At 35.6% G+C, this 27,139-nt stretch overlaps 1 protein-coding gene and 1 long non-coding RNA gene across 4 annotated transcripts in view; one reads left to right on the top strand and one right to left on the bottom strand.

Moving 5' to 3' along the window:
- LOC121111353 overlaps window positions 1-22,843 on the bottom strand; it is a 40,613-nt gene extending 17,770 nt beyond the window's left edge. Inside the window, exon 1 of the long non-coding RNA XR_005861834.2 lies at window positions 1-22,843. This exon is cut by the window's left edge and continues 12,167 nt beyond it. This is a non-coding gene — a long non-coding RNA (uncharacterized LOC121111353).
- Window positions 1-27,139, top strand: part of DENND1B (DENN domain containing 1B) — a 144,476-nt gene that overhangs the window by 98,001 nt on the left and 19,336 nt on the right. For all 3 annotated transcript variants that reach the window (XM_040704777.2, XM_040704778.2, XM_046944991.1), the window contains 7 exons: window positions 1,268-1,393; window positions 10,346-10,447; window positions 15,061-15,151; window positions 18,369-18,409; window positions 19,109-19,177; window positions 21,666-21,722; window positions 22,524-22,634. In XM_040704777.2, coding sequence (XP_040560711.1) covers window positions 1,268-1,393; window positions 10,346-10,447; window positions 15,061-15,151; window positions 18,369-18,409; window positions 19,109-19,177; window positions 21,666-21,722; window positions 22,524-22,634 — 597 coding nt within the window. The remainder of the gene's footprint in view (window positions 1-1,267; window positions 1,394-10,345; window positions 10,448-15,060; window positions 15,152-18,368; window positions 18,410-19,108; window positions 19,178-21,665; window positions 21,723-22,523; window positions 22,635-27,139) is intronic.

A 27,139-nucleotide genomic window follows, 5' to 3' on the forward strand; every position in this document is an offset into this window, starting at 1 on the left:
TGGGGGTCTCTGTCTTTGATCAGATCACAGTAACTGTGACTTTACACTGGAAAATGTCACTACTGTGAAGGTTTATCACCTGTAGAGCCGGTCTTTTCTCTGATGCCATGTTCAGTTCTCATTAGCATTATTCAAAGTTTAGTTGTTAATTAGGTTGACACTTCAATTACAATCATCATCTACAAGAACAGTCGTGACTGCTTGCATAAAGAAACAAAGATACTCATTCTTGCATACATTTCTGAAAGAATGAAAGATGCTTTGCTGATGCTATGTGCTCATAATATTCTGGTTAAAGAGTAAGTATACGTGTTACTTCATATAGCATTTAATGACATAAATATTGCTGTTATGGTTATGTCAAAATACAAAGGGAGGCAGGAACTTGTATTCACAGCATAATTGAAGTTAGCTTATTTCTCCAGATATCCCTTGTGGTTGTAATTAGGAGAATAAAACTATAACTGGGTGTAATTCCACATACCTTTAAAGAGTACTGCAATAATTCCAGATTGGGGAATTTTTTTCTTGGAATATCTCCAAGTAATGGCCATCTATGCTGAGAAAAGAGAAGATAGATCTTAAAAAAAAAAAGAAAGAAAAAAAAGTCAAGCACAAAAATAAGTATGCATTTTTTTCTTTTCTTCCTTTTCCCCCCCCCCCCAACCTACAAGTGCATTACCAGAGTTCTCTCTTTTTTTCCCCTTTCACATGTTTTATTTTCAAGAACAATTCAAAAGACAGCTGACTTTATGCAAACTTTTCCCATTGTTAGATACTGGTAGCAGCTACTCCTGCGGTGCACGAGTAATGATGTAAGATAGTAATTTGGTATTTAAAAAAAACCAACCTCTATAACTGAACTGCAAGTGAGCATCGGGAGTCCTTAAAAACAAATCTTTGAAATATAAATTAAAAAAAAGCTCTTTATTCAAAATGAGAAGACAAAATTCATGTTTGAAAAAGATCTGCAGAAAAGTGGCTCACGTGCAGTTTACTGTAAAATAATTAAGCTTATTTATGTCAAGAGGCCTTGGGAAAAAAAGAGAGCATAACCAATTTGCATTAGCACTCCACCATCATCCCCTGCCTTCATTTCAATTAACAGACCAGCAGGTGCTCTTTGCAGTTAAAAAGATAAGCTATCAAGGAGGAGGATGAATTTTTGGCTGACCTGTAGACACCATGGTTTGCCTGCTGATTGGGTTCATACCTCGCTGTACCAATTTCTGAGGTGTTAATTTAACTGTTCCACTCTGTCATGCAGGTCTCGGCCCTGAAAAATAAACTGAAAAAGCAGTCTACAGCTACGGGTGACGGAGTAGCCAAGGCGTTTCTTCGGGCACAGGCATCACTGTTTGGATCCTACAGAGATGCACTGAGATACAAGCCAGTAAGACAGCTTATTTATTCCATTAATTTACAAGTGCACAGGCTTATTCTCTTGCAAGGGAAATGTGAAATATTATCCCAGTCTGGAACATTTCAAATCAACTGCTTTAAACCTTACTCTGAGCTCAGAATATGTTGGCAGTTCAGAAGACTTACCTCCTCATCGTGAATTGTACTGAGAAATGAATGCTTGTCCAAAGTCAACTTGATTTGTGTAACTTCTATAACTTATTTAGTATGAAATTTGATTACACTAACGGAAGTGTTTATAGCTCACCTTATTTAATGTACTAAAGAACTGAAGAGACTGTCCCTTTCAGAGACTCAGTCATTTTTCATTGTGCAGGTCCAGATACTTGGCTACGTTTGAGGCCAGAAGTTCTTTATTTTCTAGCAGATGCCAGATATGATGATTCAAACGTGTATCTCTACATTTATTTACTTACCTTGATTCCACTGAGAAGACAGAAGAAATGAAAACACAGTTCATCCCATCAGAGCTTCAGAACTTGCATTTTTCTGGTTTTGATGGTACTTGGTTAATGTGTTTCAGGCTTACATCCTTTCTGGTGTATGTAGGTGGCACATATGGGGCCTATTTAATGATAAAATTATTTACCAGAAACAACATGTGGATTAATTTCAAGTTACTTTCCTATGATATTTACAAACTCTGGACAGCAGTTCCATCTGATAGAAGTTCATCACGATGACATTGACTGAATCAGTCTCAGAACGTGGCTTTTTACTGTTCTTTTAAAAATCAAGGCTGGTCTAAATTCAGAATGATTCAGACAAATACTGAGATTTGGCAGGAGAAAAATCATCATTCTTAAGGCATTAAATAGGGTCTGCATCCTACCCAAGTTGTTCTCTTTCACATAGTCTTTATTGCCATGAGTGTTTTACACCCTTGCTGTTTATGCCGCTAAGAAGCTTTAGACAACTATTGAGATTTAAAAAGTAACCCATTTGGAAATGTTGAAGGATTTAGTGTAAGTATTTGTGTTTGACAGACATTATAGTTTTCTTTTTATATGTAAACTCAGTTTGCATATGGTACTGAAATTATTCTACTTGTTTTCAGAATTGCTGAAGGACAGCACAGTATGAATTACATAAAAATAGATCTTTTCAACAAAACAGATGCAGTTTATTCCATATCGACATTACTTGACATTGCACAGGAAGGGGTTATCTAATCTGTCCCTTAGTCCAAAGATGAAGACATTGGTCGTTGTCAACCCACGTCAGCTTATGATACAAGCAATTGTGTCAAAAATTGTCTTAAACTATAGTCAATATATCCAAGCAAAATCATGTCAGTCTGGCTGATGTTCTTAACCTTTGTTCTGATTGGAAAAAGGATGGACTCAGTCCTTTATGGTAAGTTTGTTGAATGGAACATAAGTTCTTCAGCATTCTGATTAGCATCTCTGTTGAATTCAGCTCTGCTTTCCATTTTATTTTAGTGTGTCTGTTGCCATATCTGACATGTCTGCATTTGCATTGTATTGGAAGTAGTGCACCATACATCACTTCTGCTGGCACATGTCTCAATGACCTTTTCTATCTTTGTTTTTGCATCATTCTTTTTTGAGTATTATTTTTCTTAGCTTACCAACTGCATATTAGTGACAATATTTATGTAATCATTGTGGCCTGTTTTTTTTTAATATTTTATTTTCATAAGATATGTTATTTCAGAAAATTTTAGCAGAAGTATGCTGACAAGTGTCAGCATATCTCAGATTGGCATCAACTTGTCCGAAGACCGAGTGTGTATATATATTGGAAAAAATATATATATATTGAGCTGTGTTCCCACTGTACTAACTAATACAATTTTTTACAGAATGTTTGTGATAGGAAAAAGTTACTAGGAGCTGAACTTGCTCCAGACTAATAGAGACTAAGAGGAGTTGTTCAGTGATCGTTCAGCTCATTTTACATGAACCTTTTGAACTAAGTTTAGTGCCTTATAAATTAGAAGGTTCAAGAAATCCAGTCTCACTTGACTGTATTGAGAGCATTTGTCATGAGACTCAGGACATATGAATTGTTATTGCAAGGAAAATGCTATCCTTTGTCTTGGCGTCTGTGATGCTACATCTAATGAAGAAAATCTAAACCAGGGTTAGCGAGTTTGAGAGCTCAAGTAGTATTCTCACGAAAACTTTGTGAGAGATATACTTAAAATATTTTCTATGTAATTTTGAAATACTTTTGCTGTAAATAAGCTTGTTGTATTTTCAGAATCAAGAAATGGGAGGCTATAGGATACCATTTTTAGGATCATAAACATCCAAACATTTTATTTTTCATTAGGATAGTTATTACTTGCCTATAGGTTTAAAAATATGTTCAAGTGAACTACTTTACTTGCAGTGGGGTGTTCTGTATGGTTTTAACTTGAAACATGAAACAACTGTCATTAATATTCACTTTGAGTAAAGAACAGCTTTGATAGTGTCTGTACTCATCCAACACTTCTCTTCATTCCAAACGCTGTTCATCACACTGAACACTCATTCTGTGCAACTGTTTGTTTTCAGCATAGGACAGATTCTCCTTGGTGTAGCAATATGTCTTGAACAAACGTCTAGCAATTATTGAAAATAATGTGATTGGTGAAAGGGAAAACGGGAAGCTTCGGGGGTCTCAAAAGGAGTTCATGGGACTCCGAAAGACCATATGGAAAATTTGACTACTTGAATACTGGCAGGAAATATGACATGCAATGGATATAGGTGATAATATTTTTTTGTGTGTAATATATGATAAGAAAAATATCAATCCAGTAAAGTTTTCAAGAAAAGCAGAAAGAGGTGTTTTATATGATTTAATCATGACAGTGAATTAAAAGAGAAATCAGTCAAATCTGATATAACTGCCGAAATTATTTTTTGTAGTATGTTGTGATTTACTTTAGCAACTATTTCGTAATAGGAGTGGATCTGTAGAGCAAATCAGTACAGCTGGTGATAAGGGCCTGGCATCCACAGTGTGTGCATGTCTAGCTTTGTGATTCTTATTTATTATTATTATTATTTATTTTAGTGTTGACTACTAAATGTCTACAATAGCTGAAGGCCATTTTCTGGTTTACTTTAATACAGAAGGAATCCACTTCATACGTGGTTGTTGAAGGGTGTCTGAAAATATTGCTTTTATAGCCTGTTTTAATATCCCATTACCATTCCAAGATTTTGATAGGGAAGAGAAAAAGAAAATAAAACAGACTTTTATCTTTATTGACTTCCTTATTTGAGAAATTTCTAAAAAAGAAAATCTCCTCTGTGCAATATCAGTGTCTTGTCGTGCTAGCCCAGCTAGTGGTCGCAGTAGTAGCCATTGTGTGATCTCTAACGTCAGTAGCCGTGAACAATTTTGGTTACAAGAATCTGTCCCTGCTGTGACACTGTAAGGATTAGTGTTGTGATATGTCCTTAAACCATGTAGATGCGTATACATATAGAAATCATATTTGTTTTGTCTAGTCGCAACTTAGCCTTGAGCCTTTTGTTGCTCCTATTTCCTTCAGGTAGTCCGACATTTGGGAATTTATTACAAAATAATATTGCATGTTTCAGAACATGCAATGATGGGAGTTAAATACAAAGATTGCAATTATGCTGTTTGTTTCACTTTATCAATTAGTGCATGTGCAATATTGTGTTCCTTTCCAGCTTTTTACTTCACATATTCTTCACGGGTATTTTTCAGGCAGCCTTGCAGATGTAAACCACACCAATCAAACATTTTAGCAGTGCTATGGTGTCCAGGGAAAAAGAACCTTACGCATGAACTTATGTAGATCTTGTAGATGATAGCAAAGACTAGATTTTTTTTTCCCCATTAAATGTATGCAATATAGTCAGATAATAAAAGAGTAAGTGGTGTAAAAATTTCTTTAAAAGGCAGTATTTCACTGACTGTGTCTAGAGAGGGAAAGGTAGGTGAGATTTTGAGGGTAGAAGAGGAAAAATAATAACAAATAATAAGAGATTCCTTTTCCCAATGATAAAAGTTGAAACCGGCTTTCCTGCTTTGCTTGTGACTAGCAAACATCAGGAAGAATTATAGCTGTGATTTAAACAAGAAAAACGTAGTCCATCATGACAAGAGAAATACATTTCAAATGTATTTCAAATAAACAAATTCTCTTTGAGATGTACCTGTTTGAAAACTAGGGGGTTATAAGCAACAGTAAGTTATTTTCTGCTTTTGAAGAATTGGCTTTTCTTCAAGAGTTAGCCAACAGAAGATAGTCGTTCAAGAAAATCACCTCCAGTTTTGGGGGAAAAAAATCATCAAAGCTATTGATGTTAAACCAAAAGAAATAAACTCCACATATCTTTGTTTTAAGTTATGATGATTGTAACATTCGTCAGAAATTACAAAAAGAAGAGCAGAGGCTAAATGGCATGATTTGGAATTCTTGCCAGCAGGAGTTCACAGTCTGATTGGCACTGCGAGGGGATGGGATAGCCTCCGTATTGGAGATAGCACAACCTGTCAGACCTTGCTTTAATTGGATGCTTTCTGGAGTGCTTTGGGCCTGCACGTTTTTAACTACACTTTAAGTAGTTATATTAACTTTCAAACAGACCCGGGTATTTTATTTAAAATGCAAGAAATAAGAATAGTGCAATTAAGAGTGTTATGTTAGGGGAAGGAAAGGATATTTTAAGGTTGAATGCTCCTGAATGCATGAGAACGCTTAAGCAACAATTGCTTATAATTGAGTTTCAAAATGAAATCTTTTGAGGACACAACTACCTTGAGAAGTGGACATCGATGTGTTTGCCTTTTGCCCAAGTTAGGCGTAAAAGTTACAGGAGAGTAGAGAAACAGTAGTAAAATGCCAGAAGGTAGCTTGTGCTTAAATACAGAACCACCCTGTTATACCTGTTATGTCTCTTTATTGTCACTTCTCTAAGAACCCTTTTTTCATGCTAAAAGCCATACTGTTACATTTATATTAAGAACTGTAATGGTTCTTTATTGAATATAGATGTTAATAGCAGTGCTAGAAGGGCCTAATTGTAACTGCAAGAAATATCAGCTCATCTGAATCTTTGATTAGGTGGATGGCAAAAAACGGGCAAACCTTGCAGTAATTTGTTTGTAATTTTAAATGGTACCTTTGTGAGTAGAACACGTAGTTAAGTCATACTCAGTTATTTCCTGGATGCTTGTCTTTCACTGTCAGGCCAACAGCTGAAATGTTGTGTTTTTACTACTTTGATTTTTAAACAAAGGGGTTTTCATATAAAAGTAAGAATGATGTTTAAAATTGGACTTTTCTTGAAAAATGATACAACACTGAGGAATTTTTACCTATCTTATATACTCATTTTGTATTAAGCAAGTGTTGCCATGTGAAACTTTACAATTATGGCAATAATTAAAACAGTGTAAGAGTCATCTTGCGCTAGAAATATATGTTTCCTGAAACAGTAGAAATGCTAGTACTTCTTGTTAAACATGCCTTCTAATCTACACCACTACCTTTCCTTTTAAAACCCTTGCACAGTTTTGGATTGCTACTTTCCCATTCTGTTGAGGTCTGCATAAATAGCTTTCTTAAACTGCGAATGTAGCTTGGAGTGAAAAATGCCTGCTGTGTGTGGCAAGCTATGAAAGGGGAGGAAAATTCTATAGCAACTGTTGTTAAAAGGACAGATATCTTGTTTGGGCATAGACTGTTTGGTCTGAGTATTAGCTGTCTACTTTTCAGTATGGAGTCCCTACTGGGTTTTGATCGAGCTGGTTTTGAAAGTACATTGTAGATCAATACGAAAGGGGCCATTTGATGGTGAAGTAGTTAAATATCAGTGGATCATTCTTCCAAACCTCAGAGTTTCTAAAGGTACCCAGCTGTATTTGCAGAAACAAGAATGTTATGTGCTTCATGTCCAAAACTTCTGGAGCTTTTTTGTTTATATTAGATAAATAGCTTCATTTTTAAACAGCAATCCAAAACCTCTGTTTACCATAACAATCTTGTAGATTTGGCAAAGCTTTATTAGGAAAACAATGTATTTATTCAGAGTATGAAACAAATGAAAGAAATAAGTGTTAACAGTTTTTGTTATTTAATGCAATTTCAGTAATGTTACAGCAGATATTCAGAAACTTAAGTCTGAAATTTCTATAGGTTTCAAGAGATTTTCTCCCTTTCATGTGAAGAACTGGTAGGAGCTTTGAACCTATCAAATCAAGTTTTTAAAACAACCTTACTATCAGTAGATTGCAACAACTGGATTGTTTTTGGATGTGAACCGAATTAGCTCTAAATACATTTTAAGCCAAGGTATAGCTTTGGTTATTCTTTTTCTGAACCTTATTGATAAGGCAACAAATGCACCAATGCATGAGTGCTTACTAAATATCTGAACTATCCAGTGATAAAGGGAAATATTTAGGAGACTAGTACAGCCATACACTAAAAATGTGTGTTGAGCTGCCATTTCCTGGTGTTCTGCTACATGGCTCAGGCCGAAGAGGTACTGTCAAGGAGAACTCTCACTGCTCTCTCTTCCTAGGCTGATAGGAGGGGAAGAGCGGGATTGCCTGTTTTCTCTTTTACTGGGAGATAACCTCTCCTTTCTGTCTTTGATCTTTCCCACAACTTTGGGGAAAGTAGCAGTAAAGGCTTTGCTTGCTTTTAATTTTTCCAAAGAGTGTGTCTTGAAAATAATATCCTTTTCTTTCTTTGGTTCTAAATTTAAGGTTTCATAGTCTGTTGTGAGTCATCATCTAGTCAGTTCTGCACTCCCACATAGCCTCTGTATTTTCAGAAATTATTTGTTGTGTAAAGAAATAAATAAATAAGGATTTTTTTCTAATTTGCTGCCTTGAAATAGTTTGGAAGAGCGACAGAACTGAGAAGAGAGTCTGCCCTCAGGAACACCATGTCTTGTACCACCATATCTCACTGGAGACTGTTTCATTTGTTTTGAAGCACTTTGAATTTGCTAAGTAGCTTGAGGTCATCTTCTTAAGACAAGAGTTTTCAGGAGCTCAAGAAAAGCTAACGCAAAGTGGGTCAGGAAGGCAATGCTATTTAAAGTGCCACAAACAGTTCAAGCTCTTTGACAGATTCAGCATGTCCTGCATGTGTACAGTGTTCACCAGTTATCTCTGGAGAAGCAGTAGTTGGAGTTACTGGAAAGCTCATCATGGAGATGTGATGGAGATGCTGTACTGAGATGGTTTTGCGTATCATTTCATGCCAAGTACTCTGGGAAAGGGGAAGGACTGTGTTAAATAAATTTGGTTAAATGTTGCTTCTAACTCTTCCCAGGAGAATTCTTTTCTAAAAATCAGAATTCTCTTACAGGTGTCAGAACATAAGACTTAAAAGCAAGTTAAGCATGAGCTTGCATGCTTTGCTGAGTAGGATTGGACCTCTCTACAGTTTTAGATACTTTGAATTTAGGTGCTGTGGTAAGATATCCAAAATTTGATTTTAGCTATGACAAGATGCCCCTGCAAGTTGAAAAAGAGGGGAAAGCTTTTGGTAGCATCCAAATAGGATTTTAAAAGGATGTGAGGGTGGTTTTACTGCTACATTTCATTGGATCACACTTACATCATTTAAAAAGCAAAATGCAAGGTATAAAAAAGCATTTGAGAATGATTTAGAGCTACCCTGCCAAACTCACCAAGGTCACGTGCTAAGAATACCTTGTTGTATTCAAGAAGTGTAGAATGTCCCAGGAAGCCAGGAAAGTGTATGAAGTACCATGTGCGATTAAAGTTAACCAGGGTTCGGGGTGGAAAGCAGTGGTGGTCATGGGCATGAATACATTTGTCTTCAAAGTGACTAACAGTTGGAACCTGACAGGACTCCTGTTTTAGTATCAGGAAGATCAATATAAGGAGGTGCCTTTGATCTTTTTTTCTTTTGAGTGGCTGAGGTGGCTTAGTCCGTTGTGGGTATTTAGTTTTTGGGTAGTAAATCATCCTAGGGGCAGGCTTAGGTGCAGAATTTTGTTGGATTCCAATTTTTCATCTTACTAATCGTTTCTAAACTGATTACTTCTTTGTTCTGTATACTTGGATGGGGGGGCCTCTCAGATTTGCGATGAAATCAGTTAATGTCTTCATCACTACACAAACTTTTTAGTGTATGCATTACTTATTCATTTAAATCTAACAGCTTCCAATATTTATTGCAAAGTATTGACAAGAATAACAATTTGAGAGAATGCCTCTCAGTAACTTCCTGTGCTCTGTGCATGCTGCAGATAGCAAATTATAAATCAAATTAAGGGATAACACAGGAGCCACTTCAACTGTTTATAAATAACCTTTATTTTCAAATGAGCACTGTTTACAGTTAAGTTTTTAACAAATACTTCATTTTCAATGAGTACTCATTTATTTTTTCCATCATTAGTTTTTTTTTTTTTTTTTTTTGTAGAGTGCTTGGTAAACTATGGGAGATGTGCTTTCCTTGTGTTGTGATCATGTTTTATTTTACAAAATGTTAATCTGGTCTGTTTAGATTTTTTTTTCCAAAAGCCAGTGTTTGCGACTTCTGTTTTTGTGGAAATAATGTCAAAATAAATGTATTGCAATATTTTCCTGTTGAATGAGAGCAATGAGTGTTGAACTATTCGAAGCAAAGGACCTGCTATCCTTCAAACTTTGAGCCACTTCCTTGAAATATTTAATGGAGGGTACTTTGGAGGTAATATGAACCAACTGTAAACCACTTACCTTTTCCTCGCAAAGTGTTTTTTGTAGACTAACATTAAACCTTCATAAATGAGAGGTTCTATTGCAACATGTGTTCTTAGAGGTATTTAAAATGTATGAAGATTTCTTTGTTGTTGTCTGTGTTTTTTTTATTTTATGCATGTGCAGTGAGATCTGAAATAAATCAACATGTTTGTATACTGTAGTTAACATCCAATGTTTTCCATTTCAACTCTTTTAGGGAGAACCTATAACTTTCTGTGAGAATAGTTTTGTGAAGCATCGTTCCAGTACTACAAAACAGTTCCTGGAAACTGCTGTTAATCTTCAACTGTTTAAACAGGTATGAGTGGGGTAAAAGACCCAAATTTAATTATTTGCTTTGGAAATACGTCCATATTTAAATATATATCCCTTTCTATCATCTTATGAAACTTCAGGATAAAACACAAGTATTTGTGTACAGGCAGTCATTCTAGTTTCATTCTATTATTAAGATTTCATTTATAGCTTAAAAAAAAAAAATGCAGGGGAAAAAAAGTGAAAGCAACTCCAGGGTGCAGACCCAGGGCAGCTCCTGTTCAGAGCCAGTCAGCAATGCATCTAGGCAAGAAAAATCGTGGATCTCCCAGCTTGATGGTGGAACTTCATTTTCAGCTCCCTTGGCTCATGACCAAAGATCTAAACAGCAAAGTGCTTGCTTAAATTGGACTTCGGTGGCATTTTATTTAAAAACTGGGCTAATATCGTAATTACAACTTTCATTGCTAGGGTTTCTGAAGTAGGCATACAGAGAATGTTGCCAACCCAAGCCATAGGGGCAGTCTGAAGAATATCGTAGCTGATTAAGGAGAACCTGAGACTCAAAGTACTTATTTTCCTGCAGATATCTGGAATGACTGAGGAATGAGAGTTCATGTTAAAGTAATCTAACGGACCCCTTTGAAGATAGACTACCATGATAGATAAGGGAAATTCATTATATTTAGGATTTTCTGGTTTTGAAAAAATGCTTGGTGCTAATCAGAAGTTAATAGTAAAGATTTATGTAGGGATGATAGTCTGTAGAAGCTCCTTCAATTTTACTGCTATATTATATGGTTACAAAATGTAAGTAAAAAATTAATGAAGATATCTGCAACCTGTTGGAGTATCTGGGACAAGAGATTGAAGTGGAAAGAAATAATGGAGCAAGCTGTTTACATTTTGCATATCTTAAGACTTGAAACTTTTTTAGCAAGAAAAATGCTTACAAATGAAGTTTCCAAATTGTTGTTGATTTACTAAGCCTGGTCTTCAGTTGCAGGGAAAATGTTTAACTTCACTTAAATACGGGCTAGTCAGTGTGGCTCTGAACTTACTCATTATGTTTTAATATGCTTGACTACAAATAATCAGTATATAGTTTGTTTATAGCTAGTTTTCCTTTTATTCACACTAAAGGAAATAATATATTACAAAGGATTAGGAAATAGTAACAATTTTGATGGTGTGTGGTTTAATAGTAAACATTTTTTTCATTCTCCTACTTTGTGTGATTGTTACTCCCACTTCAGCTAATCCTCAGCCCAGCTGCATCTTTTATAGCTTTTCCCACTGACAAATGAGCTGTTTTCAAGGTTGTTTTCAACAGAATAAACTGTATTCCATTATGTTCCTGAAAATGACTAATTGTTAAGCGGTAAATAATTTTTTTAGAAGCAGAAAATAAGTATATAAAAAAGGTTTGGGTGCTTTTTGCATTGACTGACAAATAAGTTTAACTCATGTCATTTGTTGCTGTGTTTTTTGTTGTTTTTGTTTGTTTGTTTTTGGTGGGGGTATATTTTAAAATCTTCTCTCTGCCCTCCACCTCTGTTCTTCTTGGAAATTTATCGAAGTACCAGGAAACCACCATAGGATCATTTCCAGCTTCCACTGTAAACTGTGGAATTCTTCATGTTCGTCACATTCCAGTTATTTTCCTCTTCAGTATAATCCATCTTTACCTTCTGTTGTATTTTGATGTGTATTCTGACAATTATGTCACCAAGTGTATTGGTACATGCCAGTCTTTTGTATGAAAAACAGTAACTAACCTGTAAATAGCATCAGTCCCAACATTTGTCTTTAAATGCTGTTACTGGTGACAGTCGCGGTCTGGTGCTTCCCTTTTATAACACGCTTTTGTGGGCAAGTCCTCATCTGACATAACATTCAGGTACTATTCAGATACTCTGCTTTTACTTCATCTGAGCTAATATTATAAGGTAGATGTGCTATCTTTCAGGTAGATTTCCTTTATCAAGAAAATTGTCAAAGAATATGTGAGAACTTGCTATTTGATAACTCATTTGATACATCATTCCATTTTCCTATTTACCTTTCTTTGCCCTCTTCAAATCTACCTGAAACATCATCAGACTGCTGAGGGCAAACTGACAGATCAGCACTTATCACATCCTTTATTTTTTAAGGAATTGTACTGTTACTTCTGCTGTATTTCGGTCTTCAAGTGTAAGGAATTAATAGTAGTATGTGTCAAATAGTTCTTTTGAGTGTCCAGGGAAACAATTAATTCATTCATAGAATTAGCATGAATACTAATGTTAGAATACTTCATTAAACAGTACAGTTGTATGAATAATATAATTGGAGCTGGAGCTGCTGTTGTGTGGAAACTCTTTGTTCCACTAAGTTCTTGTTCTTGGTAACTGGTGATTCACTTGGAATTTTTACTGCTCCCTACATTTATTTATATGTTTGGATTTGACTGACAACATCCTCTGCCTTCCCTCTTTAACAGTTGTGCCGCAAAACCTTCAGAGTTTCATATGGTCTATCCTTTATTTTTAGAATTCAAAAACATTTAAGGAGTCTGATAGTTCTCCTTAGTCTGACAAAATCCAGTAGTAGCATCAGTTAGTATTTTTCATTACAAGTGGTAGTCGAGCGTGGTGTCTCTGGATTTGTAAGAGGCTGCATTACTTGAACTGATTTTCCAAAGACTATGGCTTTAAAAATGAGAGAAGAATATGATATAAGGCATGCATGATTCCAAATGCTATTTTTTTCATTTAGTCATTTCAGTGCAACTCATACTAGTAAATGACTCGAAAGTAATGATAGTAATAATATCATTTCCTTTAAATAATTTCAGTTGTTTTTTTTTTTTTGGACCTATCTATTTTTCAGTATTTCCATTAAATACTCAGTTGAACTGACCTTCTAAAAACTAAAATTCAGCCAGTGTCTCAGCCTGCCATTGACAGAATTTTACCAAACATTGAGTATGTCCATAAATCTTTTGCTAGTTTATGGCATGGAATGAATTCATAACTTTCCCCAAAGAGATAATGCCTTACAGTTCAAAGTATGGCTGTTTTTTCTTTTTTTCTCAGCAGTAGCTAAAGATGTTCTTATCTCTCTTCTCACTGTGAAATAATCCAGTGATCCCAAAGAGGTATGACCATGAACCCAACCTGTTTGGAAAAAGGCCAACTTGGAGTAAAATGAAAAAACAAGGAGTTCAGACGGGAGAGAGAAAGGACTGCTTATCTTTGTGCTTGTCTCATTATTGCTGCTGGAATTTTTCTGTTCTTAGAATGTAATTTGTTCCATGACAATATTGACAGGCATTAGATTGTCACTGACATTGTTTGGATAATCTGTAGTAATATATGACATAACCAAACAATTAATTTTGGCCAATTCTTATGTACTGTTTAGTACCAGTGAATACCTCATATTTCTTGTTAAGAGATGAACTGTGTTTAATTAGGAAAGTGTTTTCTCCCTTTATCTCTCAGTTTTGCATTAGCCTTTTCAAAATAAATAAGGAGGGGCTGTTCCTGGAAGGAATTTTAAACCTTTAAAAATATGCTCATTGTAATTCTTTGAAGCTTGTTAATTCCTGAAAAGAATGTATTCATTTCTTCTGAGAGATCTAATTATTAGTTATCTTATTTTGACTCTTCCTGACTCTATCTTCCAGATAGATTCAAATCCATGTACTCATGCAACTGCAACCTGTACAACAGGATGAGTATTGGAATATGTACCTGTAGGTGCAACTAAATAAGTGTTACTTGCGTTAGAACTTAAAAATTCCATGGTGTCAACCTGAACTGTGCCCAGGGTCTGCCTTGGCATCATGCCTCATGTCATTTTTGCACTTGAGTGAAATGTTCTTCAAGTTAGTTTGCACACTGCTGATCAAATCTGTGCTGCTAATGCCACCATTCCTGAAAACAAGCCGCAGCAATTCTCTTTCAGTACAGGCAGTTTTGTTATGATGTCCCCACACTAACTGTCCTCATAAGGTCACTTTCTGTAAAACATATCCATTGGACTTTTATTGGAGCTCGATTAGATGCTGTAGCTTATCATTTCTTTGAAGTGCATGTGGTGAAATGTGTCCAGCTGTTTGTTTTGTGTGCTTCAACAAGTTCTACTTTGGACCCATTGATGTGTAAAGCAGAAAGGGAGGTTTGTTTATCGTTTTCTGTTTACGATAAGAGGTAACCTTAGGATTTCCCAACATAAATCAAGGAATTCTTGTCTGTCTTTAATTGATTATGATAATATGGAGTTATCATAAACGTATGCTAAAATATTTTAATGCCATTATTAAAGCAAGAAGAGCTTGAAAGCAATTGAAAGCAACTCTGAACAAACTGTTGTAAGTACATTGGCTATAAATTTTACAAATTGTTTTTGTAAATGTTGCATTGTACATGTAATTTACTCAGTATACATAGAAGTAGCAGAAACTCCAAGGAAGTACCAGTGATATTTTTGTACAGTATTTTGACATTTCTGCTGTTCTTGGTTGAAAAGTCCATGTAAAATTATATATTATCCACAAGCCGTATGTTATCTTGAACATATAAATTCTGTCATAACATACATACATACCATTATGTAGCAGTGTAAAGAAATATAAGGACCAACCAAGTGTGATTTTTTATTTTTTAGTTTATTGATGGTCGACTATCAAAATTAAATGCAGGAAGGGGATTCTCTGATGTCTTTGAAGAAGAAATCACAGCGGGAGGATTTTGTGGAGGTACAGAATTAGAGTGTTTTACTTGATACTTTTCTCTGAGAGCTCTTTAACATGACGGTGTCCTTATACATTTTAGAAGTCATTAATATTTGTACTGTTTCAGTGTTTCTGTTCATTCTTGAAAGGTTTTAGCCTTCAACAACTGACTGCTGGAATGAATAATAGTGTGTATCTAGGTGTGTCAATATAACAAATGAAGATATTTTGTTTTTTAATCCAGTAAAACAATATTTAAATTTTAAGATGTGATCAAATGTGTCATTATGTCAGTTGCGCTTTATCTGCATGTTTATACTACTTGTTAAATTCCATGTTAACTTATGAATAATAATCTTCACATTTGTGCTGCTGGTTGTGTTCTAGATAGTTGGGTTTTCAAAAACTTTCCTAACTTTTTCACATCTAATTATTTCTGCAGTGCAGAAAGCAGTGGTTTCTGTTTAGATAAGTTATCTCTAGCGAATGTACCACTGAGGGAAAAAAAAAATTGAACCTTGATATTGAACAACTGTATGTAATCTGAGAAGGAACATGGAAATACTTGCCTCCTTCATTAAAAAAGTATTATTCCTGGTGATGTTTCCAACAGTTATATTCATTGACAGTTATTTTAACACTTCTCACATTTGTTAGCTTACAAATTTAATCAATATAGAAGATTGTGCTGTATCTAATTCTGATTATTGCAGGATTATTGCATGGTTTCCTGTTAGACATTTATATACTGCTGTATTTCTTTTTGAGGCGCTATATCTGCTTTCAAAATGTTGGATCACAACATGCATGACAGAGCACAAGCATTACCTTACGAAAGCAAGGTAGAAGTTTCCTTGGTAAATAGAGCCTCTACCAAATCCACTGAGGTGCAGATGGCAGCGGCAGATGGACTTTGCAGGACCACTCTTACAGGGGCATGTTCACAGGGCTGAGATGGTGTATTAGTACAGAGCCATCCTCACCTTCTGCAAAACACCCTCGTTACACTCGGAGTACATGAGTCCTTTGGAAGGTTTTCACTGCCTTCTCCCTCCCTCTGAGTCTTGTGCTATGATTTAGCACATCATTTGTTTTGTTATTTAAGTGTGATTAAGTTAAACAGAGATTTGCTTCCTTTCTGCCAGTACAGTGTAGCTTACGATGCTCTGTATACAAATTTTAGCCATTGAGCATGTTAGTCAGATAGGTTATGTCAGTATTTAGTCTGCTTACTGCAGCTAAGGGGTCAAGAGTCCTCAATAAAACTGTATTAGAACTGAGATAAAGTTTGATTTTTGGCCATGTATTGGCAGCTTGTGAACCACATCTCATCTGGGAGGGAGTGTGTGGCCTCAGGAGCCCTTCTCACTTGGCTTGCACTGTGTGCTGACTTTTCAAGTCTCACGAGCTGTATATTGCCAGGTTGAGGACAAATTGCTTAGGGCACATATTCAGTATTTACATAACTGCTGTCTCATTATCATTATGAAGTGCAGGGCTAACAATATGTATGCAATTGAAGGTGACATTTTTGATGCTAATGGTGTAGAACTATGATCTTTTTTCAGAGTTAAATCCCATCCATCTTATCAAGTAGTCCAAAGTTTTAAATATATAAACAAACAAAAAGAAAAACAACAGAAAAACAAATCAACCAACCACCATCACCAACAAAAAAAGCCCATAGCTGAAAACCTAGTTTTGAGAAAAGTCACAGAACTTTAGAGAGCTATAAGCTGTTAGAAGGAGAGTTGAATGTATTCTAGAGTAGAGAAAGTGTAATTTAAAAATCACAGATTCAGATGGAAAGTTTTTTTTTAATTTGTTTTTTTTCCCTACATAGGCCACCATAACTAAATCAATAGAGAAAATTACACTGGAAATTGGGAAATATTTTTATAAATAATTTCTGTTTCAGTAAGCTGATCAAGTTTTATTCCCTTAAACATGAAAAGACATTTGATAGCCATCCTCTTTATGCTTACATTTTCTCATTCTCATATTACATGCTTTTTCACGCTACCTTCTCTGGTAGTTCCAGGGAGCCAAACAGAAGAAGAAACAACTTAGTAGGATTTGCTTTTGGTTTCTCTTTGACATTCTTATTGGAGTTTAGATCATAATAATCATGAATTTCTCTCCTTTCTAAGCAGGCATTGCTTTCACTCATGCTATAGTTCCTGGGAATCTGTCTGTCTCAAACTGAGCACACAGCTCAGTTTCTCCACCTCACTTGGCAAAGAAGCTTGGGAGTACCTCTCATCCACTTAGTTCTCAGTCACGTTCTAGGAACTGAGTGTGATTTGGTTTTCCATTAGCTCATGTAATAAATCTACCTAGCCTTTAGTTTATTAATTTATTGCAAAGCTAGATTTTTGCAATGTCATTTTAAAAGTCTGTATCATCAAAGATGTATCAATATGCTCCCTGCAAAACTGCCAGTCTACCAAATTTCATCAAGTCAACATGAATGTTTTGGTTGCGGTTAGTAATAGCTTACAGTGCCAGAGTATTCAAGTGATTGATCTGCTCTAAAACTTTCTCAGAGTGGGGACCAATCTTGGTGTTTAGCTGAAGCAAGTTTTGGAGATAGTGTTCATTTCTTCATCAAGCACTTGATAGAATTTAGCCCTGTGCTTGGTGCAATGGTAGCCCTACATAAACCAATAGCTATCACTTGCCATATAGATATTCTTTTTCTCCTATAGAAAAAAAGAAGGTAGATACAGTTAGCACGTTGCAGTGATTTCTCCTATGCATAGGTACACGATGATGACATAATCTTCAGGCTTTTCTCGAGTGCTTTTTCCTTAGCATGAAACCATCTGCAGTTCATGTCATTGTCTTACTTGAAAGGTTACCCAGTGGGATCATTATTCTTGAACAATTCATTTAGATATTCTTTCCTTTAATTTGGTGTTTGCTTTTCAAAATTTTTAACAGTATGTTATGCTGCTGTAGTTTTAATTTCTCTTTGCACTTCAATTGGAGTTTAAAAAAAAACGTTGTGAAAAGATAAGAATTCACAAAGAAAACAGAAAACATTAAATAAGATATTTTTTCCTTACTATGTACATATTCTTATCTTTAAGTTCTTTGTCTCTCTGGGAAGAGCAAAATTAATGAATAATCCTCTAAGAGAATTTTTAATGCAGACTTGGAAGAGAGCTGAAACATTTAAGATGTTGAATATATGTTTGATTCTGTTGTTTTCTTTTTTTATATTTTTTTTTATATCCAGGAAATTCAAGGTCTTACCAGCAATGGATGTACACCGTGAAGGTATAGAATATTCCGTTGGTTAAGTAACTGATTTTTGGCAAAAAAAAGAGTCCGTATCCTTGACAGCTTTCTTTCTTTAAAACTTTGCCCACTTCCTTATATGTATGTAATAGAAAAAGTTTTTTTTATTTGGAAAGAAAACATAAATATAACATGTTTACTGTGGGGGTGAGAGGAGGAGACTCAGTACAATTGGATATGAAGCTTATCACTTCTAGTAAAGAGCATATAGTGCATATAGTTAATATGGGTTTGTGCAGTTTGACTCACAGAAGATGCTTGGTATAACCTTGTTCTTTTGTAGGATTAGTAAAATATATTATTTTAGATTAATTGAATTCTTAGGTGATTAAACATGATATTTATTTCAAGTTGAAGTATTTTGAAGTTACATAATTTAGGGTAGGAACGCAAGATAAATAACCATAACTTCTGAATTGATTTTGATATGGAAGCAGTGAATAAAGAATGACAATACATCATCCTGTTAGAATGCATTGATAAAAGCGTCAGCTCTGATAGTGACATACTGTAACCCTTGTGTGTCTGCAGACAGTAGGCTGTGGAAGAAACACAGCTGTGGCTGTTCTAGCCTCTTTATGCTGCTAATTCTCTTCAGCACACTCAGATTTTCCTGTTGTCTTAACTTTTGACTTAGGTTATAAATGTTATTAACATAGCATGTTTTGTTCATTGCAGAAAGGCGGTGCACTGATCAACACAGCAATGACCAAAGCCACGCCGGCTGTGAAAACAGCATACAAATTTGTAAGATATCTATTTCAAATAAATTATATGTAAAAATGCCTTCCCTACCTATCATCTGATTCTTCCTCAATACTTAAAAACTTAAACATTTTGTAAATACATTGCAGAAAAGCACGTCAGCCTGCCAAACACTTTTAGCTTCATTCATTTTCTCAACGAGCACTGGGTTTTAGAATTGATTTGCTATCTCCCAGATAGGTCGTACGTAAGATCAGGCACTTCCAAAGAATCACTGTGCTGTTATCTCAATCACAGTACTTATTTGAATATCATTTAGGAAGTTGTTGCACAGCTGTGAAGTCTTTGTAACATGATGAGAATGTCATCAAAATACGGACTCTGAAAATGGAAATTCTCATTTGCACGATGGTCTGGTGACATAGCTCATGCATTGCGAAGTTAACATGAGTCTAAAACATTTTGTAAATATTACATTTAATTGTAAATAAAGTGTTACAGTATATAGTTATATAGCCTTAAGGTGTGGAAGAAAGTCTTTTCTATTGAGAATGTCATTCAGGACAAATGGAGTCCTGTCTTACACAGATGTGATTTCTCTTTGCCAGTATGTGCTGCACTATTTTAAAGACGTGGTAAAGCATCAGCAATGCATGCAGCAAGTCTTTTGTATCATCTGCTGTTCTAAAAATTGTCAGAATACTCACATTTAGCTGGATTTATTGCTTATATCTCTGAGCTTAAAAATATCTTGTTTTAAAAACCTGCCTAACCAACAAAGCGTGGACATAGTTAAGGAATAGCCAGTATGAAAAAATCCCACAGGACAAAACAAAGCAAAGCAATAGTTTAAAATGAAATGGGACCTATTTAGGGGTTAGATTTTAATTACCTGAGAAAAGACTTTTGGCTGCTTCTTTGCTTTTCCAAACGTTTCATTAGTCGAATGCATAATAGATAGTCCTGAATAAATCAGACGATCAGTCTAAGCTAGTGTACTTCAAGTAAAGTTTTCAAAGAGAATTTTTAATTTGCTTCAGTTGAAAAACATAGCAGTCATGAAGAGAGAAACAGGTAAATAAATTAAATCTACTTCATATCTTGAACTCTTTCGTAATTTAAGAAATGGTTCATTAACAGGTTGGAAATTATATAAGAATAATATAATAAAGAATAATCTGGAAATTATTATTCTTTGGTTTGCATTAGCTTAGACTGTGATTACATGATCTTATCCCAGCTTTCAATTTTTTTAATAGTCCTTGATAATCAAGATTTTTCAAATCGATCTCATGTTCATTCCAAGGAGCTGGTAAAATTTTTGAGGGTCTGTGTGCCTGCGGTCTTGTCGTGTGTTTTCTCACACACTTGCACTTTGTGGAGCCACCAGAGAAACGGCATATGCACGTCTTTGGTTGCTAGATAACTGTCCTTGAGTAAATAATGTGATTGGTGCCATCCCTCAGAGTTAGAACAAAGTGCTCCTAAATGCATCCAAAAGCTGTGAATGTGAGCTGGAAAGTTTAAAGTGACTCTCAGGTTAGCATCTGCTACATGGCACCCCACTGTGCTCTCACTGAGCTTGTAGGTATATGATTTAAAGATGAAAACAACTCTCCGACCTCTTGAAACAAGAAAATGATTTTTTTTTTCCAAATTTCCGTGCACCGAAAAACATAGAAAAATAGGAGATTTCTGCATATTTTGGCCACTGACTATATTTTGAAGCATTCTATTTTCAAGACAACCTTGAAAACTTTTCTAGTTTATTCCTATATGAGCTATATCCAAGTAAGAAGAACACACTTAATATTAGGCTTAGTTTTTCTTTGTTGTTTTGTGCCCCTCACCTCTCCTTCTCTTCCCATTTTTTTTTCCCTCTCCATTTTCCTCCCTCCCTCCTCTTTTTTTTTTTCCGCATAAGAACACGGTATTCTGTATTGATAATTCATTTCTCTATTGAAGAACATTCTTGATTCTGTTTTCTATGCAACGGTGATCCTTAGCTGCCTATTTTAATACATAAGCAATTCTGCCCTAAATAGCAGCACTATTTTGTTCAGCAACGCTGGGCAAAATCTCCATCTGCATATGAAATCACTTCATTTCTCTTAAGATTGATGTTGCCCTGCAAGTTGCCAGACTGGAACACTGTAGCAGTCATCTTGAAAAATCTTAACATTTTTCCAATGTGCCTTACTGCTAAAATAGCCTTTGAAACTTAAAGGGCCGTTTCAAATAAAGGAGTGATGTTAAAGAGCATTTTCAGCCTGGCTTTAGTAATACCGGTGAGTTTTTGAGCACGTATGTTTTCACTGCATTGGCATGCATGTACCGAAAGAGCCCTATATATACTGACAAAGCATGAATGTATCAAATATCCTGACGAGGCACGTAGGACATTTGTGATACAGGTAATTGTCCTTCTTTATAGCTCCATGTGTGAAAAAAGGAAATAGGTACAGTAAGCGTGGCATCATAAAGTGTGTTGCATGACTACAGCGTTACATACGGCCTTTTAATTTTCTAGGCAAAAAACCACGCAAGGCAAGGAATAAAAGAAGTGAGGAGTAAGTTGAAACATAAGGTACGTAGTACACTTTTACTCTCTTACCTTGCTTCCTGTATGCTTGAAGCTCATACTTTACAAATCGCATGAGATTTGTGTTTTTAATGACTTTTGAAATATGCTTAGCCCTTTGTTCAACAATACATTTTTCATAACGAGCCCTCTGGCAACTATCTGTCATTCTATGCATCCACTGAATAATCTCTTTATTGTTTGCATATTTTATCATTGAACAACAGAGGTTTTCAAAGGTGCATTAACGGGATGTATGTTTTCATAAAGTTGATTGCTTTGATATCACAATTGTAGCCTTTGCTTCAAGCTGAGAATTTGAGATGGAAGAGCCTTGCAGTGCAAAGTGTTTCAGAAGGTATAGTTCTCTGGATTTTATAGGATATGTGAACAATTGCAATGTTTAAAAATGAATGAACAGTTTCATTTTACAAAAGTAACATTGCAGAAATATCAGAAAAGATGTTTTGGGCATTTTGCAGCTGCTTTTCCTACTGAAGATTTTATTTCCACTTGAGATTTTTCTGTAGAGAGAAGGAACCATTTTTAAAATGTATTTTATTCTATTTTAAGAAAACTTTCAAAAATATTTCCTAGACACTTGAACAATCCATCTTTTAAATGACAATGTTGATGATTTGGCTTCGTGAATAGCTAAATTTGATTTTCTTACTACAGATGGTATTTTCATGACAGTAATAGATTGTGGCAAGATAATTTCGAATGCTTTCTGCATGCATAATATGGAGGATACATTTGCAGATAATGATTATAAATGAAGGAATGCGAATCTGTTTTGTTGCATAGGAGAATGAGGAAGATTATCAAACTTGCGGTGCTGTTGCAGTGCAGAGTGCTCCGGTCTACACGGTGCCTAGTGAGAAAAGAGGGAACTCAGAAAAGCGAAAACTTGCACAGGTAAGAGCCCTGAAATGTCTGTCCTACTTCACATGCACCTGAGGAAATTTTTTCCAGTTGGAGCAATGCATCAGTGAATCAAAGATTCTTCTACTGTCTGTGTTTGAATAGCGTGATTAAATCACGGTGTTTAATGCAATACTTCTGTCATAGCATACTGCTCAGAAGGAGAAAAAATGCTATTCGTACTTCATCTCTGCTGAGAGGGGAAAACCCGGGAGATTTATCAGTATAGGACTGAGATTTAATTTGTCTTAAATCTGTTTCTGATAAAGGTTTCTTGCAGCAAATATGCTCTGCTCTATTCACAGACCTGTGTTAAGCCATCTATTTTAGTTTCTGGTAATGGAATACATCAATATAAATTATATAAATAAATTGATTTGGCAGTTGCATGACTTTTAGCCCTGTTCAGATAGTTACAGTTTGTTATTTTATTAATGAGCCAAGTAGTTAATATGATGTCAATCTCATCCTTTTGTTCTCCAGTCTGCTCTAGTCCCGAATTGCAGTAACAGGTGTAGTGTCGCAACTTTGGCAAGGGTTTTAATGGCTCTGCCTTCATTTTGACAATTTTATTTCAGAGGTATCAACAAAAGAGCTTACATAATACTTTTTTACTTGCAGGGAGTGTTGCATATGTATGTATTTTAGTGTTTGGACATAAATTTTGCATTATATTGTTATTGCATGTTTTTAATGAATGCAATGAATTTTTACATGTGAGTTTTTAGCACGCATATCTTCCACAGATACCAAGTATAGAAATTCAATCTAGCTGATTGTAATAGCATTTTCTTTTTGCTCTTCAGTGCAATGTTAAAAACTGAATTGCCTGTGTTACCAATTTAGTTTCGAATTAGCTTTGTTTTATCGGTAATAAATACAAAGTCGGTGAAGTTCAACATAGAATTGATGCAGATAATTGCTAAATAATGTTGAAATTGTACGTTAGCATTAAGTCATTATTTTTCGTAGGGTTATAAATAATACAATGATTTTCTGCGTTGAATTATTTAGGCAGTTTTTAGTTTGTGCATGCTTTCACGATCCCTTTAAAGCTAGTGATAAAGTGTCAAACTGTGTGCCCTCGCTGTATTTTTATGTACAGGCAGCTGGGGTGCCTCCGTTCCTTCAGAAACTTGCCTACAGCACATTCTCTTCACTCAGTATAAGAACAGAAGATATTCTGTGCTGTATGTATGGCCCTAGTACTGTAGTGTTAAAAACAAGAATGGGTTCTTAAAATATTTATTGCTAATGGGTAACTCATTTTAATATACAGCAACTTGTTCCCCCTGCACCAAAATAATTTCATAATGTGAGATAATAAAAAGATTTTTGTGCAATATAAAACAATATGCACAGATTAGTGTAGGTGAATCTACAATTGTATGTATCTGTGTAAATATGTCACAAAATGCACTCTTGCAGCTGCCAGATTTTTATAGGCTGTTTTTATTAAAGAAATGTGCAGTAATTTGCTAGTGTGCAAGTCCTGCATACTGCTAAGTGCAGGAGGCGAGGGATTACTTCATCTCCATGCAGTTTAGCATTTCTTTTGAGGGCCTGTTCTGACAGAGAAATTAAACCTGTATGTGTGATTGTTCATACAGCTGCACACTGCTAAATCCCTCAGTGTTATTGTTGCTATTTGTATCAGACATTTTCTGGTTTTGAGAGCAAGACAGAAGGCATACCATTCCATACATTTCTATACAGTTAAACACGTATGTAAATACGTGTATGCATATGTAGGTACAGAAAGGGTTTGTTTACTGGCAAGGCATGGTAACTAATGGCCTCACATTCTTGCCCTGCTGTAACCAGAATGTCCCAGGTCTTCTCCCCAGCACCACCTGAGCCCAGGATTAGGGGAAGAGCAAGCAGTGCTCAATCACAAGTACTCTGATCTTGCACGATTGCCTTGGTCTCTTCTTTACACTGTTCCCATTTTCTTCCTCTCCAAAAGCAAGTAAAGGAAAGTACTTTTTTTTTTTTTTTAAAGTGCTGTTTGCTACTCTTGGTTTTATTTCTGTTCTTTGGTAAGTATTTGAGTAAGTAAAAATAAATGCAATTTTTTTTAATGATGAATGTGCTTATTTTAAACTGTACATCCAAACAAATATAAACGTATGCATTGACAAGTGCACAAGAGAGCCAGTGTTTCAGAGCTGGTACTGAACCTATAGCATACAACAAACGAGTCTCGTTGCTACTATTATTGTTTAATATTATATCTGTAGTGCTCTGTCTGCGCTGGAGATGTATCTTTCCACCTAGATTTCTAAAATGGTACCCGTGAGTGTCAGCAGCAGTATAATGGTACTGCTAATGTGGCAGTTCATGCACGTTGATAGATAATTAATATAGGGATGAGGTATTGATTAAGGTATGACATCAATCTGTTTGAATATCCACCCCAAACCTAAATAAATAACAAGCAGAAGAGAGAGTGCTTTTGAATAATCTTCTTGCTTCCAAAGAAGAGGCACCTCTGCACTTTCTCGCTCTCTCTTCCATATTACAATATTTAAAAACTTAAGTATAAAGAATTTGTTGTTACATTTTGACCTGTCAGATGCATGCTTTGAGCTATTCATTCTCTGCTGCTTGGAAAGAATACATATGAAAGCCATCTGATAGTTACCCGAGATACTGTGCAATATATCTCATTTGGATCATTGTGTATGGCGCAAAAGTTTCCTTCATTGTAACAGGCCATTTTATGTGTTGGTTCACAACAGGGTTTTGGGGGCTGCTGTTTTGAATCTACTTTTACCCCAATAAATAGTAGTTTGTATGTGGGTCTGCTAATTAGTATGGTTATTTCCTGTTTTGTTGATGAGGCTTTCATAAATGTCAAGAGTACATCGACGAAGATCTCCCAATTAGGCTCTGCGTTTGTAAAACCCAGCCCCTTTGCTTTTGTGTGAAGATGACAGTTCCAACTGCAGCTTCAGCCTAACAGGGCTCCAGGGAAAGGATACTTCTCTGGTTTTATTGAAAACAAGGCCAGTTTGGCCCAGGGAGAATACCAGCACTGGTCACAGCACAGAGCCGTTTTTAACAATGAATATTTACTGAGCTTTAGCACTGCTCTCACAGTGCTCTTATAATATTTTTTTTTTGCCAGATCAGCAATAGACGATCAGAAAAATAATAGTAAATCAAAGCAAATTGTAGCATGTAAAATAGCTGTCAAAATCTAATCGGAGGATAAATAATTAAATGTGTTATTGCAAACGCTCGTGATCAGCTTGCCCTCCTCTAATTGGCATTTTGAAAGTCTTTCCTAAAAAATGAAATAACAGGAGCATGCTCGTGTGTGCCTTCGTGCACGCGTGCGCACATACACACAATTAATCTTTGCCTAGGATGAATTGTTCTATCTCCGTAATATGCATTTGAGCTTACTCTTGCTTAGGTTAGATGTTCTACGCTTTTTCTACGTGTACGAGATTAACTATATTGCAAGTCAACATTAACAGATGGATTGCCCTAAGCAAGGGAAAACCACAACAAAATCTAGGGAAAGTGGAGGATTGAAGCTTTTTATTGTTAAGCCTTATTAAAACCTTGGCATGTGCACTGCTGTTAACTGTTTCATGCCTTGATTGAATAAGTCTCTGTTTTATCTCCTACTTTAATTAGATATAAAAAGATATCTAAGAAATTACTGGCTATAAATTTTTAACATAAAAATCAATGCAAGCGTGAGATCTCTTCAACTCTGCTTGCAGCGTCTTGCCGATGATATTGCTGAGTTCTTTTAACTATTGATGAGGGGGGTATTAGGGCACTGAGCATTCTGTTTTTGCATAATCTACTTTAATTCTGTTCCATTACATACGCACAAGTAATGCTGATTTCTGGGTAGGTGAGGGCCTATATGCACTGAGAGCTCCACAAAATTGCTAAAAAATACGTAAATAATTGAAAAGACAACGTGCCTATTATGAACCCAGAAGATCTGTTTGATTTCATGAATAAGATCTTTGTAATTTTACTGTTTTATCAGGTGATAGGGTAGCTTATTAAAAACGGAGCATTTGAGGATGTAAATAGTACTAATGTATTTAGTGGCTAATAAAATATCCTTGCAGGTTTGCAGAAAACCAAGTAACAAGAAGGGGTTCATGGTATAATGAGTAAGTTAGCAATGCCCCCTTGTCTCTAAGGAAAGGTGTGTAATACCTGGCCCGTTAGGCACGCACTGGCTTGCAGACGTAATGGAAACCTGGGCATTTGGGTTCGAAGGGTGGATTTACCAGGAATTCCTGAGTGTCAGCTTTGAATGCTCGTACATTGAGAAGCTGAGCGAATGAGTTCCCATGACTTCGCAAGATTTAAATGCAGTGTCTAAGAAGGTTTTAAAAACACTTCTGCATGAGGTAATAAAAGCCGTGTTAGTCTGAACTTGTTTCTTAGTCTTCTTGAGCAGAATTACTTTTTTAACGTATCACAAATGCAGCTTTTACAGCTTTATTGTAGTGTGTTAGCTA

The sequence above is a fragment of the Gallus gallus genome, chromosome 8 (assembly GCF_016699485.2).
Source record: "Gallus gallus isolate bGalGal1 chromosome 8, bGalGal1.mat.broiler.GRCg7b, whole genome shotgun sequence".
In the NCBI taxonomy this organism is placed as follows: domain Eukaryota; kingdom Metazoa; phylum Chordata; class Aves; order Galliformes; family Phasianidae; genus Gallus; species Gallus gallus.